Source organism: Oryctolagus cuniculus, chromosome 11, assembly GCF_051225735.1.
Source record: "Oryctolagus cuniculus isolate XC-2025 breed Fujian yellow rabbit chromosome 11, ASM5122573v1, whole genome shotgun sequence".
In the NCBI taxonomy this organism is placed as follows: Eukaryota; Metazoa; Chordata; class Mammalia; order Lagomorpha; family Leporidae; genus Oryctolagus; species Oryctolagus cuniculus.
In genome coordinates this window covers 115,771,855-115,787,203 of record NC_142877.1, presented here as the reverse complement: position 1 = coordinate 115,787,203, position 15,349 = coordinate 115,771,855, and the positions used below count along the sequence as shown (strand labels likewise).

General features: G+C 62.1%; 1 protein-coding gene and 1 long non-coding RNA gene across 4 annotated transcripts in view; one reads left to right on the top strand and one right to left on the bottom strand.

The window, feature by feature from the left end:
* The window catches only part of TAB1 (TGF-beta activated kinase 1 (MAP3K7) binding protein 1), a 24,543-nt gene extending 13,403 nt beyond the window's left edge, over positions 1-11,140 (bottom strand). Inside the window, exons 1-3 of one of the 3 annotated variants that reach the window (XM_008257017.5) lie at positions 10,599-11,140; positions 871-1,007; positions 468-621 (exon numbers count right to left, since the gene is read on the bottom strand). In XM_008257017.5, coding sequence (XP_008255239.2) covers positions 468-621; positions 871-1,007; positions 10,599-11,120 — 813 coding nt within the window. In that variant the 5' untranslated portion in view covers positions 11,121-11,140. The remainder of the gene's footprint in view (positions 1-467; positions 622-870; positions 1,008-10,598) is intronic. The other 2 variants (XM_002711387.6, XM_089307650.1) reach the window with 2 other exon arrangements.
* LOC108176676 (uncharacterized) lies at positions 10,871-15,349 on the top strand. The gene is made up of 2 exons (XR_001793394.4): positions 10,871-11,011; positions 13,514-15,349. It is a non-coding gene; the product is annotated as an uncharacterized LOC108176676 (long non-coding RNA).

Genomic DNA, 15,349 nt, shown 5'->3' with positions numbered 1-15,349 from the left:
AGGAAGCCCCATTCTTGTCCAGAATAACGTGCCAGGAGGCGCACTTCCCCCAGGAGAGGCCAGGAGGGAGCGGGCAGAGACACAGACCGGCCCAGGGGCCACAGCTGGCTGCGGTGGGGAGGGCTCTTCCCGACTGCCCCGCGTGCTTGCAGAACCCAGAGGCCGAGCACCGGCCGTGGAAGGAGAGGGCTCACTGGACGGGACCCCAGCTGCTCCCACCGCTCCTCACATCCCAACCCTTCTCCAGCACGGCCGCCTGCAGTGCCAGCCCTGCCAGTCACCGAAGCACGGCTGCTCCTTGCCTGGCCCCAGATCGAGGGGGAACCCTTGCTGCCGGGAGCCGCGCCCAGGGCAGCTCTTCTGCAGGGGTCTTCACACCGACCATGGCAACATTTCATGGTTGCAAGGCCCAAGTTCTGGCGGAGGAGACCAGTGCAGCTGGGCCCCGCCAGCCCAGGCCCCGGTACCTGCAGCAGCACGCGCCGCACGTCAGCCTCTGTGTGCTCGGCGTTGAGCTGGCCCAGCAGGAGCTCCGCGGACAGCCGCTGGGCCACAAAGTTGGTCACCCTGTTGCCATCATAGCCGTTGAACACGCCATACAGGAAGCAGTTGTTCTCACTCCTGGGAAAGGAGTCGGGGAGATGAGAGCTACGGGCCGTGGCTTCAGGTGCCCACCTGGGGCCTCCCACTTTGGCCACCTTTTCACTCTGGCTACGATCTCATGGGGTGCCCTCGTCCTTCCACTGTAGCTGGTGGGAGGGACAGCAGTCACCTGCCAGGGGCCACATCTCACTGGCCAGCCCTGTGTGGGGTAACTGCGAGACAAGCTTGCAGACTGCCCGGCCCGGAAGGGCAATGCGGCACACACACCTGAACTTGAGCCAGTTGTCCTCTGGCGGGTGGATCTCGGTGCCCTTGCCATCAGCGGAGTAGCTGCGGTTGGAGGCTGAGCCCACCCCGGAGAGGTGGCAGAGTGGCAGGTCGTCTGTCCAGCTGGGCTGCTGCTCCTGGGAGGGACACAGGAGATCCTGAGGCGACACCTCCCGGCCCAGACCAGGCCCCACCGCACCTCTCTCTCCTCCAACAGAAACGCAGGCCCGGAGACGCCACTCCTTTCTGGAAAGCCGTTCTGCGCGTGTGAACAGACAGCCGCACGAGGGTCTGCTGTTCTTACGGCCAGTCCACAAACTCAGTCCAAGGGCTCTGCTCCCCAGCGCAAAGCCCGGGCCAGGGCTCCCAGGAGTGGGCTGTGCCACCTAACTCCTGCGCAGAGCAGAGGAATCCCCAGACACTGGTTAGAGGTACACAGTGCAGGTCCCACGCCCAGTACATCTGATCTGGGAGGGGCCCTGGACACCCGCCCTGTAGGAGCTGCCGCTACGATTCTCACGCAGGCAGCTTGAGGCCCAGCGCCGTCCCACAAGCCAGCCTCACTCGTCCAGCCACGGGGGCCTCCACCGCTCCCGCTCCTCACTGCACCGTGTCCTCCCCCGCTCCCTGTCACATCCTGCCCAGCAACACGGAACGCCTGCGCCCTTGCGCACCCCATTCTTTCTGTGAGGAATGCCTCCTTGTCCCCTCCTTAAATGAGCAATCTGCACGACCACTTCCTTTCTTTTCAGTGTTGCTGTTGTTGGAAGGCAGAGCGACTGAGAGCTCTCCCTGCGCTGCTTCACTCTCCAGATGCCTGCAACCGCTGAGGCGGCGCCAGGCTGAGGCCAGGAGCGGGAGCTCCAGCCAGGCTTCCCACGTGGGTGGCAGGGACCCGAGGACTTCCGAGGGTGCACATTAGGAAGCTGGACTGGAAGGGGGGCTGGGACCCAACCCAGGTCCTTGGTACGCAATGAGCCCAGCACCCGCCTCCCTCTTCTTCCTGTCGCAATTCTCCGCGTTCCCAGGGACACTCCAGCTCAGGAAGTCCTCCTGCCTATGGCCACCTCGGGTACCGCTACTGCTGCCAGACTCCCATTCTCCCCGGCAGATCTCCAACCAGGCCAAGCGGCGAAATCACAGCAGTGCTTCATACATGAGCACACGCACGCTGCCCCCGCCCCAGCAGAAACGCACGGCTCTGACTTCCCGGTCTCCCTGAGGCCGGGTGCAGGTCTACCCCTGGCTCTTGACGAAAGCCCGTCTTCCACCCGGCCTCCGTCCCTGGGAGCTGTGTCCCGCTCCCGAGGACATCCTGGGCCACCGTGAAGAACAGGAGTAAACTGAAATAACCAGGAGAATCGAAGTTCAACTTCAAGGAAAACAGTCAAACCCTGAATAAAAGGCTTCCCTGAACTAGGAGGTGTGCCTGCTGGCGGCACAGGGGCCAGCGCGGGTCCAGCAGGGACGGGACAGCGCTCTGACAGGCTCCTGCATCAGCCGTGCAAACTTCGTGTTCCGGCTACTTGCACACGGACGAGGAGCAGCTGCAGGGATTCCCACTCTAACTGCGTTCCTGTCGCATTTATCTGCTTTAGTTCCGCACTCAGCACCCTGAGCAGCTTCTGCAGGGCGTGGGCGTCTGTCTGGTTTCTAGATTAACACGCAGTGAGACTTTCTTGGGTGTGCAGTTCTACAAACGTCGGCACATGTACAGATTTGTGTAACTCCTGCCACCATGAGCCCCAGAACAGCCCCGGCACCCCCAAAGTGTCCTGCTGCTCCCCAAGTCCTGGCAGCCACTGGTCCGCTCTCCCCCCCCCCCCCCACGCTGGCTCTGTCCCTTCAGACACAAGTGAAATGACGCAGGACGCGCGCTCTGCGCCGGCCCAGCAGCGGCGGGCGTGTCCACACACGAGACGTTTCCCTCAGTGCGGATGGAGTCAGAGGACAGCTGAGCTGCTTCGGGTCCTTAGTGACGGTGCAGACAGCTGCTATACACGTTCACGTGCAGGGTCTGTGTGAACGTAACTTTCCATCTGTCCCCAAACGGACACGCGAGTGAGACGGCTGGGCCGCGTGCTAAGGCTTCCGCGCAGGCTGTCTTCCCACTGCATCCCCTCCAGGGATGAGCGCGGCCCGCCGCTGCCCCTTCCCCGCAGAGGCACTGAGCCGCTGCCCCTTCCCCGCAGAGGCACTGAGCCGCTGCCCCTTCCCCGCAGAGGCACTGAGCCGCTGCCCCTTCCCCGCGGAGGCACTGAGCCGCTGCCCCTTCCCCGCAGAGGCACTGAGCTTCCCAGGGCACAGCGGCGCACCCCACCCCACGTGGCTCTGACTCCAGCGCGCTGCATGGCTGCTGGGGAACCGCCTGCGCCTCCCTGGGGGAGGGTCTAAGCCCGCCCACTTTTAAATGGGTTGTTTGTTTCAATCACCCAGTTCAAAGAGTTCTTTACATAGTTTGGATGAAGCCCTTCCTCTGATGTGGGATTTGCCCATGTTTTTCAAGTTTGTAAGTTTTCATTTCCTTCACTGCTTCAGTTACACTGTGTCCAGGAGCCTCCCCTGCTCAGCCCTGGGGTCACAGCCAAGCACCCGCCCAGCCCAGGTCCCGGAGACCTCCGGTCTCTGCCGAAGTTCTGTACTTTGACGTTTCCCGTTTAGATCTGTGATCCATATTCTGAATTAGTTTCTGTATAAAGTAGAGGGTTTAGTAGAGTTTTCTTCTGCATGCAGATGTCTAATCACTCCACAGCATTTGCAGGAAAGACGGGTCTCCCTCCGCGGAGTTCCCTGTCAAGGCTGAACTAGCAGGGCAGGTGCCGTGGCGCACGGCTCAGGCCGCCTCCCAGCACGCTGGCATCCCCACTCTGCAGCTCTGCTCCGGACCCAGCTCCCTGCTGATGCACCTGGGAGGCAGCAGACAACGGCCCCAGTGCTGGGGGCCCCGGCACCCACGTGGGAGGCCCGGATGGAATTTGGGCACCTGGCTTCAGCCCAGCCCAGCCCTGGCTGTTGTAGCCATTTGGAAAGCAAACCAGTGGATGGAAAACTTCTGTCCCTCTGCCTTTGAAGTACATGAAAATAAATAAACATCAAAAAAAAAAAAAAAAAAAAAAAAGCAAGGCTCTCCATTAAACAACAAAGTTAACTGCCTGCATCATGGGGGTCTGGAATCTTCTCTGTCCTGCTGACCTGCTGTCTCTCTCCGCCAACACGCTTTGACTCCAGCTCCCAGGGAGTCTTCAGCCAGCCAGTGGGATGCCTCCTCTAACTTTATTCTGCTTTGTCAGAGTTGTCTCGGCTATTCCATGTGCCTTCCACACAAATCTTAGCAGCAGCTCCTCTGCAGCTACAGAGAAAGTCTTGGGACTTGGAGGGGAGTGGCTCGCACGCCTGCATCCACCTGGGGAGAGCTGGCACCTTCACTCTGCCGACGCGCCAAGCCAGCTCCATGGCACGCCTCTGCACTCCGTCTTCCGCACAGGACTTTCACTTGGGTATTTGTATGCACACCACCTCCCCGCGAGGTCTGAAAAGCGAACGCCTCTTAGAACAGAAGACTCGACCAGAACCTGCGAATGGACCTGCAACGGAACTGACGTTCCGCTCGGCTCCCGAGGACTCAGGAGCTAACGCCTGCACGTCAAAGTCAGCGACTGTTGCTGCACAACACAACAGAACTCCTAGCTCGTCTGTCTCATCCCGAAACCGTCTCTAACATGAACTACGTCTTTGCAGCCCACCTGCGACACTTGTGTTACAGTGTATTCAATTAACACACACACACACACATTCATTCCACAAACACTTGCCAAGCGCTTCTAGCACGGCGGCATTAGTCTAGGCACCAGGGGACACCTGGCGAGAAAAGGGAGGGGCCTTGCTTGAGCCCCACCTTGGACGGAGACTTTAAACAGGCCAGCAAGGAGGGTGTGTGCTACGGAGAAAACGCATCAGGGCGGCAGGCCAGAGCCGTGCCTGGAGCTCTCTGGGGAGGGGACTGTGGGCAGTGGCCGTTCTCGGGGAAGGAGCAGTCGGGGCAGAGGGAACAGCACGGCTCTGAGGTGGGAAAAAGTGAGGTAGGCTTAGGGAAGCGTCAAGGCCATGGGCCTCGGCCTTGAGTGCAGGGAAAGTGGTTCCAGGCCAGGTTCACACATGCACACACACGCACACACCCGTGTGCTTGGCGTGAGGGCCATCCTGGGCCTTCTGGGCCACGTACGGAGCAAGGTGCCGGGGTATTCACTCATTTTCCAGGCCGGGACTTGGTGCCCATCGTCCCTGACATGAAGTCCGAGGGCATCCCCACCATGAGGGGCTCACGAAGGGCCCAGCCAGCCTGGCAAACACCTCCCACGCAGTCTCCTCCCCCTGGGACGGAGCCACACGCAAGGCTGAGCCTCAGCAGAGTCATCTCCTCGGGCAGGAACGTCCCGCGGCCCCCCATGAAGGGCCACGTGCGCTCCCACCATGCAAAGCTGTGGTCCAGGCTGCAATCCCAGTGCCTCTGCCATTACCAAACTCCCTCTGGGCAGACACACAGGCTTCCAGGGGCTTGAATCTTTCCAATATCCCACACTTTTCGGTGAGAAATGAACGCTCCCCCAACAATTTGTGGGCTCACTTGACACCTGGAGACACTGAAAGCCCTTAAAACTGGGGCCAGCGTTGTGGCGCAGCAAGCTAACCAACCCACTGCCTGCAGAGCCGGCATCCCATAGGGGCGCTGGTTTGAGTCCCAGCTGCTCCACTTCTGATCCAGCTCCCTGCTGATGCGCCTGGGAAACAGTGGCAGATGGCCCAAGGACCCCTGCGCCCACACGGGGGCCCTGGTATTAGTCCCTGGCTCCTAGCGTCAGCCCAGCTCAGCCCCAAGGTGTTGTAGCCATTTGGAGAGAGAATCAGCAGATGGAGGATCTCTCTCTCTCTCTCTGTAACTCAAATAAATAAAATAAAATCTTAAAAAAAAAAAAAGTGCTTAAAACCATCTTGCACACATAAGAGGGAAACCAGCTGGGACCTGCGACCGAGGAACCCGCCGTGTCGGCGCGTCGGTGCCAGGCCCTCGCTCTCAGGAGCAGGCTGGTGCTGTACTGACCCCCACAGCCCATCTGCCTGACACGGGACAACCGTCTCCCACGGAAGAGAACCTGCACCTGTGCCTGTTCCTCAAGCACAGGGGACTTCAAAAAGTTCACGGAAAAACGAATAGAAGGTGCGTCTGGGGGCTGGCGTTGTGATGCTGTGGGTTGAGCCGCCACCTGCAAGGCAGTGGTCCACCTTGGAGCCCTGGTCTGAGTCCCGGCTGCTCCACTTCTCATGTGCCTGGGAAGGCAGCAGAAAATGGCCGAAGTGTTCGGGCCCCTGCCACCCACTTGTGAGACCAGGATGGAGCTCCAGGCTCCTGGCCTCAGCCTGGCCCAGCCCCAGCCACGTGGCCATCTGGGGGACAGATCCGTGGGTCAAAGCACTTGCTCGACTGTCTGCATCTTCCTCTGTCACTGTGCCTTTCAAAGAAACTGATTTAAAAACAAAGGTAAGTTTATTTTGGTGCAAAAGCTTTGAAATCTATGCGTATTTTGTGCATTATATGCATTTTCCACGAGCCTTCTGAAGATCTTTCTGGATACTTCCTCACTGTTAAGTGCTTTTATCTTTTTTTAATCTGGCTTTCATAATGTTAAGCTAGTGATACTTCAGAGATTTGTGTTACTGACTGGCAAACAGTGTTTGGGTCAATAGACAGATCCCAGGGCAGTTACTTAGGGAACGCGCAGCCAGGGCGCAGGCTTGCCCCCACGCCCCCCACCTCACACCTCAGGCTCTGGGAGTACCGCCCAAGGCCCTAGGGCCCCTTCCTGTCCAACTGGGCACCCCACGCGCCGGCCCTGACCATGGGCCCTGTGGCTGTGGCCTCCTGTCTCACTGACCACTGCTGTCCCCACCTCCACGTCTCTGGAGACAGCCCAGTGCACGTCACTCAGCAGTGTTGACACCGCACGCCATACGCTAGACCGTGACAGCTCCTCCCCGCATGCGGGCACTCCTTCGGCAGCAGGCTCTGCCAGGAGCACGGCCCCCAGAGCGACGCCACCCTGACTCAACAGCAAGGGACGGGAGAACTCAGGAGGCTCCCCCTGGGGAGCGGCAGCGTGTCTGTCCTCCCTGATTTTACCCAGGGACCAGTCTCCCTCACGCTGCCGCGGCGGGCGGAGTCTAGACCTCGTTCTCCCAGCGCCTTGCGTCTCCCCTAGGGGCTCTCCACACGCAGTATCTCGGCCGGTGCCAGGAAACCACCAGATGGCCAAGGCTCCTGCTCGCCTCCCCCGCATTTCTGAGCAGTGTCCGGAAAGGTCACGTATCTTCTACGCACGGACTGCCACCCCTCCACCCTGCACACTGATGCACGCTTTCTCCCACCCCCGAAATGCCAGGGCTGCCCACCCGCAGCCCGCGGAGCAGGAGCCCTGCAGAAGCTGTGAACCGGGTGGGCGTCCACAGCACGGCCAGCGCAGGGCTGGGTAGCGAGGCACTGCTCACGGGAAATTCGACAGGAAGTACGGCGTTTCCAAAGGCCTGAATTCGACCCGACTGTGGTATGAAATACATCCACGGTCATCAAGCCGTACTGCACGGGATGCCCCGGCACACTCGCTCCAGCCCAGCTTCGTCTCAAACAGGAGCGCCCAAGGCCCCACGCAGACTCGGCCCCGAGCCCGAGGCAGCACGAGTGCACAAAGCACGGCCGCTGAGGCCGCAGCCTGAATAGCAAACACCGCTATGAAAAGGCCGAGTGTTTCTGTGAAAGCGGCGAATTCCTGAGAGCAGAGAGGAAGCTCGGAGGGGGAGGAGGCCCAGGAAGATGGCTCCGGTGGGGCGCAGCAGGTCCCCCCGCCACAGGCCTCACAAGGCCGCTACTCATCGGCGGCCGCATCCCTCTCCCGCGATGACCCACTTCTCCGCCAGCCCCACTCTGGGCGCCCACCGTCCTGCTGGGGCCCCGTCAAAGGCTCTCTGTGCCACTCATCACCGTGGAGACCGCCGCGGCCGGGCAGCAGCTGGCCCCACGGCGGGCGGCGCGTTTCAGGGCTCCAGGTGATGGTCAGGGACAGTCTGCAAGTCTGCACGGATGTTGTCACGTGAGTGGCCACAGTTAACACACGCTGGAAACAAATACAACGTTTGCACCCACGACCTCGATTTAAAAAACTGACTCCAAACTGATTTGCTTTCCTACTCGGCAGTGTGGGCAAACCGACACTCCGCTCTGTTCCAGGGCTGCCGCCGTGGCAGGCAAAGGCCGCTCTGGGGTCACACCTGGACCCCGGGCTCCTTGACTCCTGTTCCACACCCAATCCGCAAGCAAGGCCCTCTTCTTCCTCCCAACACGCCGCCACCCCTCGGCCATCACCTGGCTGACTCGGGGGCCCCTCGGCACGTCCAGGCCTCCTCACACCTCCAGCTGCACAGGGGTCATTCGTCAGATCACTTCAGGCGGAAGCTCCACGCCAGGCTCTGAGCGGAACCCACGCAGCCCGCCGGCCCGGCTCCCTCCGACCTGGACCGCACTGCCTCCCCGGTGCAGGGGCTCCTGCAAGGGCAGGCCTGGCACCCCACACCTCTAGCCCCAGCTCTCCCACAGCAAGCTGTCCCGCCTGGAGAGGTCCCCGAACCCCAGAGGGAACCCAGAGCACTCCTCCACATTTGCCGCTTACTGCGGCTTCCCTACCGGAACCCAGGCTTCCCGAGGGCGGTGCCCCCACACCTGCCCTGCGCCTGCTGCGTGGTGAGCGCACAGGCACCCTGGGGGGGACGGCAGACCTCAGGGCTGGGGCAGGCCCATGCTGGGCTACAAGTGTCAGGAGTGAGTTCACGCCGCGAATGCTCCCGGTCGGGCGGAACCCAGGCTCAGGGGTGCCCACGTAGGATGCAGTTTTATCGGGCTAAAGGGGCCAGGATCTTCCGAACATATCAAGCTGTCTTCAAAAGTTCTCTTCTTTACAAACCCTAAGATACCACAGTGCTGGGGGGGGGGGGGGGCTGAAAGTGCAGGGCGACACTGCACGCCCTTGCAAGCCAACCCCAGCCCCTCCTCAAGCCCCCACTGACGCTGTCGAATGAGGCAGCCCCACGGCACACAGGCTTGGGACAGCTGCCGCCACCCCCACCGCCCCGCCCCGCGAGGGCACATTGTACACACGAGTCCAGGAATGCCTGTTCTCTCCTCGGCCTGGCAAACCCCTGTGTCCGGAAGCCCCTGAAGCCTTCCGCTGTCCGCCCCGGGCTCCTGACGCAGGCGCACAGGGACACAGAGTGCCTTACACACTGTGCCGGCGGTGTGCACTCCTCGCGTGCTGGGCTGCACACAAGGGGTGGGCGGCCAGACCAGCAGGCGTCCGAGATGCCCCCACCAGATGGAGGGCAGCAGGGGCCGGGTCAGCGGCCACGTCCTGCCTGGACCGGGGATTTCCAGGTCAGGGTGGGGGCAGGAGTCTCCTCCCATCCCTCCCTTGCACCAACACGCTGTTTGGGGCTGACGCTTCCTCCACCCTGAGGAGACGTTCCGGGGCCAGCAAAGCTCAGCCTCTGGCTAACGCGATCACCAGGGCTCCTCACACCCGGGTGCAGGGACGCTGCCCCACCCACGCAGGCCACGCAGCCTGCACCACAGCGCTTCCTGGCCTCTCTCCCCAAAGCCACGTCCAGGGGGCCCTTCCCAGGTGCTTCTCAGCCCTTTCCCTCCTTCCAGAGCAGGGGGCAGGCCGTGTGACCAGACAGGCGGGCCTGGGGGCGGCCACAGGTGGGGAGCGCAGCCAGCGACCTCAACACCGGCACCCAGAGTCCACGCAGAGCCTGTGCCAACAGGAGGGCGGACGGCTCCAGCCTCCACCTAGCGCTGACCCTGGCCACAAACGCTGGACTCCTCACTTGACAGACACGGAGCCAGGGCCCGGCACACACGGACTGGGCAGGGGACACTCGATGGTGGAAGGCCTGGAGTCACAAGTCCCTCTCCGGGGTACTGCACACCCCAACACAGGAGGCAGACACGCCCCCCTCCCCGGGCGATTCCAGTACAGAGCCGTGACCGAGACCCTGGCCGGCTGCTCAGAGGCGGCCCCTGGGCAGGGGTGCAGCGGAGGGTCCACAGTGGGAGCAGGGGTGAGCCCCAGCCCTCACCTTAGGACATGGAAACGTTGGCCCAAAGCCAGCGCGGGAGCGCCGGGACCAGGACCCAGCCGCCAGCCCCCAATGCACCGCCCCCCAGGTTGGGCCCAGCGGCTGCGGGGGGCCGGACGGTGATCCCGCCTCCGCCACTCGCCAGCTGCGGGGCCCGGGGCAAGTGAGCGCCTCGCTGCGCGCGGTCCGCGTCTGTACACTAGGGATGACTGCCGCGCCCACCTCCGGAGGCAAAGCGGTGAGCACAGCGTCCTAACACGCTGCACGCTCCGCACTGCTGCGGCTATTATTAATCATTATTTCACAACTGCCGGGCCCGCGGTGGGCTCACCCCCGTCCGGCTCGGCCGCCGCTCGCGGCGTTCCTTCCCGCCTGAGCACGCACCCACCCCCGGCCCCCGGCAGGCGCCAGCGGCCTCCACGCGCAGCGACCCTGACCCCCACGGCGGCTGCAGCGCGCACGCGTGGGCCGAACCCGCCTCGGGTGCCCCCGCGCCACAGGCGCCGACCGGGGACCGGCGGGGGGACAGGGGAGGGCGGCGGTCACACCTCGCCACGGCCAGGGAGCCGCTCTTGCACCCGACAGCCCCCCGGGGCTGCCAACCCCCAGCCCGGAGAGCCGGCTGGTTCCTCACACTCTGCAGCAGGCTCCTCCTCTGCGCCGCCATCTTGGAGGGACCCCCGCCGCGCGCCCGCCTCCTGGGGGAGCAGCGAGAAGAGCGGGCTAGAGCGGCCTGCGACGGGGTGGGTGGGGCCAAGGAGGACCGCGCCGCCCGGGCGCATGCGCACAGCGCCACCCCGCGGCCGCAGCGCGGCGTCTGCGCAGGCGCGCTCTGCTGTGTTTTGCTTTCGCGAGGCCCGAAGGGAAAATGCCGGGAAGGTTCGAAGCGGCTTCGCGTTCGCTTTGGCCTCCTCGGCCGTGTTCATCCGCACGCCTGCCCCAGGAAGCCTTTCAGATGCGGGTACTGAGACCCCGGGTTGGGGGTTCTTGGTGCACGCAGCGGTGTTGGCTGTTAAGAGAGCAAGGCTTGCCCGGCCTTCGGCAGCCGACGCGGCCATGGGCGACGACATGGCGCTGCGAGTGGGGGAGAGAGGTGTGCGGGTGGGGCGCGCAGGGCACAGGGAGCGAGGGGAAGAGGAGGGACGGGGCGAAGCCGGGCGGGAGTTCCACCTCCTCCTAGACTTCCGGGCGACGATGGAGGGGCGGTCGGCGGCGGGCGGGGCCGCATTGTGGTCAGGAGGTGACCGGGCTCCCTCCTGCCTGGGTTGTGTGATGGGCAGGTGGCCACAGATGCGTCCAGATGTCGGGCAGGATCGCGTGGGTGTGGGAGGAACGAGAAGGGAGTGGCCGTGGGTTCAGCTTGGGTGGGCGGAGCCGGAGGTGTTGAGAGACCTGCAGGAGGGGAAGGCACAGGGGCTGGCGCTGAGGCGAAGCGGGGAAAGCCCTCGCCTGCAGTGCCGGGGCCCGTGTGGGCGCGGGTTCGAGCCCCGGCTGCTCCTCTTCCCATCCAGCTCTCTGCTGTGGCCTGGGAAAGCAGCGGAGGATGGCCCAGGTCCTTGGGCCCCTGCACCCGTGTGGGAGACCTGGAAGAAGCTCCTGGCACAGCACTTAACGCTGCCATTTTGGGAGTGAACCAGCAGATGGAAGCTCTGTCTGTCTGTCCGTCCCTCTCTCCCTCTGTAACTCTGCGTTTCAAAGTAAATATTTAGGTCCGGCGCCGCGGCTCACTAGGCTAATCCTCTGCCTACGGCGCCGGCACACCGGGTTCTGTCCCGGTCGGGGCGCCGGATTCTGTCCCGGTTGCCCCTCTTCCAGGCCAGCCCTCTGCTGTGGCCCGGGAGTGCAGTGGAGGATGGCCCAAGTGCTTGGGCCCTGCACCCCATGGGAGACCAGGAGAAGCACCTGGCTCCTGCCTTCGGGTCAGCGCGGTGCGCCGGCCGCAGCGGCGGCCCATTTGGGGGGTGAACCAATGGAAGGAAGACCTTTCTCTCTGTCTCTCTCTAACTCTGCCTGTCAAAAAAATTTAAATAAAAAGAAAGTCACATCGGTCCTTAGATAGTGTGGATCAGGGATCAGAGCCCAGAGCAGGGGCTGAGCCTGGGAAGAGAAGAGAGGAGGGGGAACTGCGGGGAGGGTGTGGGCAGCAGGTGAGGGATGGCTGAGGGAAGTCCCTCAGGTTTGCAGGTCTCAGGTCTGGAGGCCGTCGACCCCGCGATTGGTGTAGAACGGTAGGACAAGGGGTCGGCGCTGTGGCGCAGCAGGTTAACACCCTGGTCTGCAGTGCCGGCATCCCATATGGGCGCTAGTTCGAGTCCCGGCTGTTCCATTTCTGATCTAGCTCTCTGCTGTGGCCTGGGAAAGCAGTAGAAGATGGCCCAGGTGCTTGGGCCCCTGCACCCGTGTGGGAGACTCAGAGGAAGCTCCTGGCTTTGGATCCGTGCAGCTCTGGCCGTTGCAGCCAATTGGGGAGTGAACCCTTGAATGGAAGACCTCTCTCTCCCTCCCTCCCTCCTCTCTCTGTGTACTCTGACTTTCAAATAAATAAATCTTTAGAAAAAAAAAAAAAGGCTGCCTAGCAGTTGGGAACCTCTGCTGTGCCTGCGCTGGAGGCGCGGTTGTCGACCGGAGCCCGAGGTGAGCTCTGGACAAGCACTTGTTTCAGGTTGGCTGGGCAGGGCAGCCACAGGCGGTGCCACTCGTCCAGGTTTGAACAGAAATGAGGCTTTGTTGTCTCTTGTTCTGCCCGAAGCTGTTACCTGGCCAGCCTCCCCATCTCTCCTCCCCTCCGTGCCCTGCCCCCAGGCCATCTCAGAGTCACTCAGGGCGAGGAGAGGGACTGTCGCTGTCGAGCTGGGCCTCACATGGCCCAGGATGACCGCGTGGGCTCCAGCCGTGCTGTCCGAGTTCGACCAGCAGAGAGGAGGAACGTGCCGCCTCTTTTCCTTTATCAAATGAACTTTGCTTTACAGATTTATTTATCTGAAAGGCAGAGTTTCAGAGAGGGAAAGAGAAGCCTTCCGTCCTTTGTGTCACATAGCTGCCGGAGCCAGGAGCCAGGAGCCTGGAGCTCGCTGATTTGGGTGCTGGCCTCAAGTAGGCAGTGGCTTAACCCGCTGTGCCCCAGTGTTTGCTTTCCAACAATTTTTTTAAACCATTTTTATTTAACTGAGAGGCAGAGAGGTCTTCCATCCACTGATTCACTCCCCAAATGCCCGCAATGGCCAGAGCTGGGCCAGTCTGAAGCCAGGAGCTTCTTCCGGGTCTCCCACGTGTGTGCAGGAGCCCGAGCATTTGAGCCATCTTCTGCTTCCCCAGGCCACAGCAGAGAGCTGGATTGAAAGTAGAGCAGCTGGGACTCAAACCTACAATCTCATGGGACACCGGAACTGCAGGCGGAGCCTTAGCCCAGTACACCACAGTGCACAGTACACGACTGCTTTTCCAACAGTCTTTTCCTTTATAGGCGCATGGAGGTATCACCTGATGCTGGTACGGACATCTCGTTGGCTGTGACCAGGTCCCAAGGCCACTGCCTGTGGCAAGGGTGATTGGGAAGTTGAGGCCCTGGACCGAGTGTGCCCCCTGAGAAGCGGGCATGGCTGCTAAGGACTGGAGAAGGCTCCGTGTGACCCTGCCAGGAGGGGCTGGGTGGTTCGTCTGCTGAGGAGGAATCTGGAAAGACGTGTGGGAGCCCCGCCCACGGCCCCCAGTGAGACCTTGGACAAGCACCCCCATCCCTGCGCCCCAGTGTCGTCCTCTGATGACGGGGTGACGAGCCCCTTAGCAGAATGGCTGCCAGGGCTCAGGGAGGTGCCCCCGAGAGCCTGACCTGCAGCACTGCTGTGTTTGCCCCGTGCACTTCACAGGTTTATCTTTTCCAGGATAATAAACGCAGAGGCCTGTGTGCTGGTGTAGAGGACAAAGCCACTGCTTGTGACACCGGCATCCTACACGGGTGCCAGTTTCTGCCCCGGCTGCTCCGCTTCCCGTCCAGCTCCCTGCTGATGGCCCGGGGAAAGCAGCAGCAGGTGGCCAAGTGCTAGGGCCCTGTCAGCCACGTGGGAGACCGGAGGAAGCGCCTGGCTTTGGCCTGGCCCAACCCTGCCTGTTGCGACCCTCGGGAGTGAGCCAGCTGATGAAGATCTCTCTGGCTTGCTCTCTCTGTGGGTCTGACTTTCAGATAAATGAATACGTCTTTAAAAATAATAGATAATAAGTGCACAGGGAGCACCTACTGCGGATTGGGCTCCTGCTGAAGGCTCTTCCCGCCAGATCGGTTTCTCCCTCCGGCCTTGTGTAGATGTCCCAGTCAGCCAGCAGATAGGTGGCAGGATTCAAACCCAGGTCATCTGATGCCGCTCCTGGAAGTCCAGCCTGCGCTTTCCAAACCACAGTGTCCTGCCCGCGCCCCGGGATGTGTCCTCCCTCTGCTCGTGGAAGAACGCCCACGCTCAGCCACCTGGGGAGCATGGACGCACTGCTCGGCTCTTACCTGATAAAATCCCACGCCCAGGACTGTCTCCCTGAATGCTGACTGACTGACTGATTTGAAGGAGTCACAGAGACTGTCCATCTGCCAGTTCACTCCCCAGCGCCAGGCCAAAGCCAGGAGCCCGGAGCTTCTTCCAGGTCGCCCATGAGGGTAGCAGGGGTCCAGCACTTGGCCGTCAGCAGGGAGCTGGATGGGCAGTGGAGCAGCTGGGACACTGGCCAGCGCCCATACGGGATGCCAGCATCACAGATGGCGGCTGTGCCGGCTACGCCACGGCACTGCCCCCATCACGGTTGATCGGGAGCCATGGCTGCTGCTTGCAGGCCGCTCCGCAGCGTGACGGACGGGCTAGTGGGCGGTTAGGGGGTCCCGGTGGGAATGAGGAAAGGGGGCGTCCTCCAGAGAGGGTGCAGAATGCTGGCTTTCAGCAAGGTGAGAGTGCTGAGCCCACTGCATGCCTCTCCCCAGGAGCGGCCTGCAGCAGGACGGAAGCGCCTATCCCTCTCCTGGGAGCTTCCAGCTGTGTCATGAGAACAGCCAGGGAGCGGTGGTCCCACCCTTCTGAGTCCCCGAGCAGACAGATCCCACCCTTCTGTGGCTGTCATGTCCAGAGCAAGCCGGACAGGCCAGGCAGGATGACAGGCCCTGCTTTCCCTGGGTTTTGTCCCTGGCTTGTCTGATCGTTATCTGCGTTCTGTTTTTTTGTTTCCTCTCTCAGTTCCAGGGTGGGGAGGTCTGCCTCTTGGAGCTCCCACTCTTGATCACTGCGAGGTGGTTTCTGACTTAAATAAACCCTGCTTTCCTGTG